Source organism: Pteropus medius, unplaced genomic scaffold, assembly GCF_902729225.1.
Source record: "Pteropus medius unplaced genomic scaffold, Ma_sr-lr_union100, whole genome shotgun sequence".
Lineage (NCBI taxonomy): Eukaryota > Metazoa > Chordata > Mammalia > Chiroptera > Pteropodidae > Pteropus > Pteropus medius.
The window spans coordinates 386,763-390,348 of record NW_024353905.1 but is presented as its reverse complement, the minus strand read 5'-3'; the positions used below and the strand labels follow the sequence as shown (position 1 = coordinate 390,348).

The 3,586-nt window shown below is 41.5% G+C and overlaps 1 protein-coding gene across 1 annotated transcript; it reads left to right on the top strand.

Moving 5' to 3' along the window:
- The first annotated feature begins 2,317 nt into the window (after positions 1 to 2,317).
- On the top strand, positions 2,318 to 2,579 carry LOC120593569 (pancreatic progenitor cell differentiation and proliferation factor-like). Its single transcript, XM_039851452.1, has 2 exons — positions 2,318 to 2,450; positions 2,488 to 2,579. Exons 1-2 carry the CDS (start codon positions 2,318 to 2,320, stop codon positions 2,577 to 2,579), a joined length of 225 nt encoding a protein of 74 aa, XP_039707386.1.
- The last annotated feature ends 1,007 nt before the right edge of the window (positions 2,580 to 3,586 follow it).

Below are 3,586 nucleotides of genomic sequence, written 5' to 3'. Positions count from 1 at the left end.
GTGCATGCGCATTGAGATTGTGTGAGCACACGTCCACATGGCATTGCTTCTGCGTTTTGAACTGGCTTTCTTGTGGCCAAAAAGCATCTCTGTATGTCCTTGAGTCTCTCTGGGCTTGTGTGTGTCTTGTATAGTAGCAGAGACCTATAGGTTCTAAAGTCAGCCAAGCTGGCCTGGGTGCAAATCCTGCTTCTACCACTTACTGGACAGAGAGTACTGAACCTTGGACAAAGTACTGAACTTCTCTGTTTCTCAGTTTCCTCATCTGCAAAACACAAATCCTAATCATTTCTACCTGGTAGATCATAAAATGAAGCCATGCTTATCCGGTGCTCAGCACAGTGCCCACAGGAAGCACTGGGTAAATATCAGCTCATATTAACATGTGGCTATATCTGCACCTGTGATTCTGTCTGCACTTCAGAGATCATGCATCTCTGTGTGGCTCTCATGGGCTTCATTAATTCGAAAAATATTAATTTGGCACCTACTAGACACCAGGCACTGCACTAGACACTGCATAAGCAAGTATGAAAATCTGCCTTCAATCAAGTGCCACCTTTAGGATCTGACCACACTGACCACCTTTAACACTATAGATATACTTGCTGATGTGCAAAATGTCACAGACACAAAAGTATTGCAGAAAAGGGTTGGCGATTATTTAAATAAATGACTAGTTACACTTGGTATAGTCCATCCTCATTATGCCCTTTAGGCCTCTTGCTGTCAGTAAGCTCTCACTCTTCCTCTATTTCTTGATTATTCTATTCCAATGATCTATCTTGGTGCCAACATCATGCTGTTTTGATTACTGTAGCTTTATAATAAGCCTTGAAATCAAGTAGTGTTAAGCCCTCCAACTTTGTTCTTTTATTACAACACTGTTTAGATATTCTAGGTCCTTTGAATGTCTATTTTTACCCCTCCCCCAAAGCCTCCTGGCATTTTGATTGGGATTTCGTTGCATCTATAGATTAATTTGAGGAGAACTGACATTGTAACTATATTGAGTGTTTTAATCCATGAACATGGTATATATCTTCATCTATGTAGATCTGTAATTTCTCTCAGTAATATTTAGTGCTTTTTAGTGTAAAGGAGTTGGAAGTCTGTTTTGTATTTGTCTCAGCCTATCAATAATGAATGTTGTGTCTGGACCAGCCTTTGTGGTTCTTAATATGATTGCAAGATTCCCTTCAACAATAACCATGAGGAAACTTTGAGAAGATAAAGGTTTGTTACTTACAAGACCTAAAAATGTCACAACTCACTTAAGGATACAGAGCAAGGTTGTGTTTTTGTGTGGGGGCAGATGGGGTGGGGAGAGACAGAGAGAAAGAGACAAGCACAGACGCAGAGACATAGACAGACACAGAGAGGGGAGAGAGAAAGAGAGAAAGGAAGGAAGGAAAGAAAGAAAGAAAGGAGAGAGGGAGGGAGGGAGGGAGGAAGGGAGAAAGAGACAGGTACCCGGGCTCTGCTTTTATTGGGGTCAAGGGCAGGGGGCCTAGGGTTTTGCCGGCTCACTCATTATCATTGAATTTAAAAGGTGGTAAGAGAAAACAAGTAGCCTAAATGCTCAGTTATTGAAATCAACCAAAATCTGTAAAACAAAGGATCCTCAGTGAGGGTAGGGAGCACCTGCCCCTATCTAGTCCTGTGGCTGGCAGCATGTTTATTGGAAATAAGCCCTCTTTGAAGTGGATGCCTCTTTCAAATGGATGCCTTTTTGAGACTGATGATTCAGCAATCAAAGCTTAAGTCATGCATTTGCATTACAAAAAAAACTGTCAGGACTTACATTACAAAGTCTTTTGCTAAATTTTCCCCTAAATATTCTACTCTTTATGGTATATTTTTTATTTCAACTTCTTACTATTCACTGATAGTATATAGAAATACAATTGCTTTTTTCCCATTAAACGTGTATCCTGCAATCTAGATAAACTCATTAGTTCTAGTAGCTTTTTTGTAGATTCCATAGGATTTTCTACATAAACAATCATGTATTGTGCAAGACAGTTTTGCTTCTTCCTTTCCAGTCAGTCTGCCTTTATTTCTTTTTCTTGCCCTATTGCCCTGGATGGACCCTCTAGGGCAATGTTTAACAGAAATGGTAGGAGTAGGTATCCTTGCCTTTTTTCTGATCTTAGAGTAAAAACACTCTTTTTCCTTTAAGAATAAAATAAGCACCCTGCAGTCTCCTCTGCAATAAGCTTCGCTCATGCCCTCCTCTTGCCCCCCGCCCCGCCCCCTGCTCCTGCCACTGTGATCGCGCACCAAGGCCCAGGCCTCCACCAGCCCATAAGCAAGCATGCCAGTTGTCCCCTCCAGAGGCTACCTCATGGCTACCCATGACTACTACTGGTGCCGCCTGGATTCCTCTTCCAGTAACAGCTCCTGTGGAAGTGCCGAGAGCCCTGGGGAAGCCATTCCCCACCACCCTGGTCTCCCCAAGGCTGACCCCGCTCACTGGTGGGTGAGCTTCTTTTTCGGGAAGTCCGCCCTCCCCTTCATGGCCACAGTGCTCGAGTCCCCAGAGCACTCACAATCTCCCCAGGCCTCCAGCAGTGTGATCACCTGTGCCTTGGCTGGAGAAGCCACAAGGAAGCAGCCTGGTGGCCAGCCCAGCAAAAGCAACACCGGGGCCCCCATCCTGAATGGCTACCACCAGCCACCAGACTTCCAGATGCACTAGGCTCTTTTGAGTTCCTTTCCCCCACCCCACCCATAGACTAGGCAGGCTGCAACAAGCAGAAGCAGTTGAGTTCTTTAATATCAAAATAGCAAAACACCAAAAAAGAACCTGAGTCTCGCTCTTTACTGTCCTAGCCACACGCGAGCCTTCCTGACACCCATAACCGTGTACCTTGCACCAAGAGGAAAATAAATAAGCATCCAGGGGAAAAGAATAAAAAAGAATAAAATAAGCTGTAGTTTTATGTAGGTGCCCTTTATCAAGTTGAAAAAGCCCCAAATTTTCAAATTTTCTAAGAGACTTTTTTATTTCTTTTTCTTTCATCAGAAATGGATGTTGGATTTTGTCAAATGCTTTACTGACATCCGTTGAGATGATTATATTTTTTTCTTCGTTAGTTTGATAATATGGTGAATTACAATGATTCGTTTTCAAGTGTTAAACCAATCTTGTATTCTTGGTATTAAATCCCACTGGGTCATGATGTATTATTATATTTTTTATATATTGTGTTGGATTTGATTTGTTTGAATTTTATTAAAAACTCTTGTATTTATGTTTATGATGAATATTTGTTCTCTAGTTGTAAAATCTTTCTCTGTTTTTTAAAAATACTTTTCTAGAGCAGTTTTAGATTTATAACAAAATTGAGCAGAAGGTACAGAGATTTCTCACATGCATTCTGCCTCCACATGCATAGCCTCCTCCATTATCAACATCCTGCACCATAGTGGTACATTTGTTACAATTAACGAACCTACGTTGAGACATCATAATCACCCAAAGTCCACAGTTTACATTAGAGTTCACTTTTGGTGTTGTACATTCTATGGGTTTGGACAAATGCGTAATAAATGACATGTATCCATTTCAGTATCATATAGA

What these genes read in the sequence shown, in the direction of transcription:
- LOC120593569 (XM_039851452.1), top strand. Translation starts at nt 2,318, where the DNA reads ATGCCAGTTGTCCCCTCCAGAGGCTACCTCATGGCTACCCATGACTAC. An exon ending in AGCCATTCCCCACCACCCTG is followed by an intron (nt 2,451 to 2,487) that starts GTCTCCCCAAGG and finishes CTGGTGGGTGAG; the next exon opens with CTTCTTTTTCGGGAAGTCCG.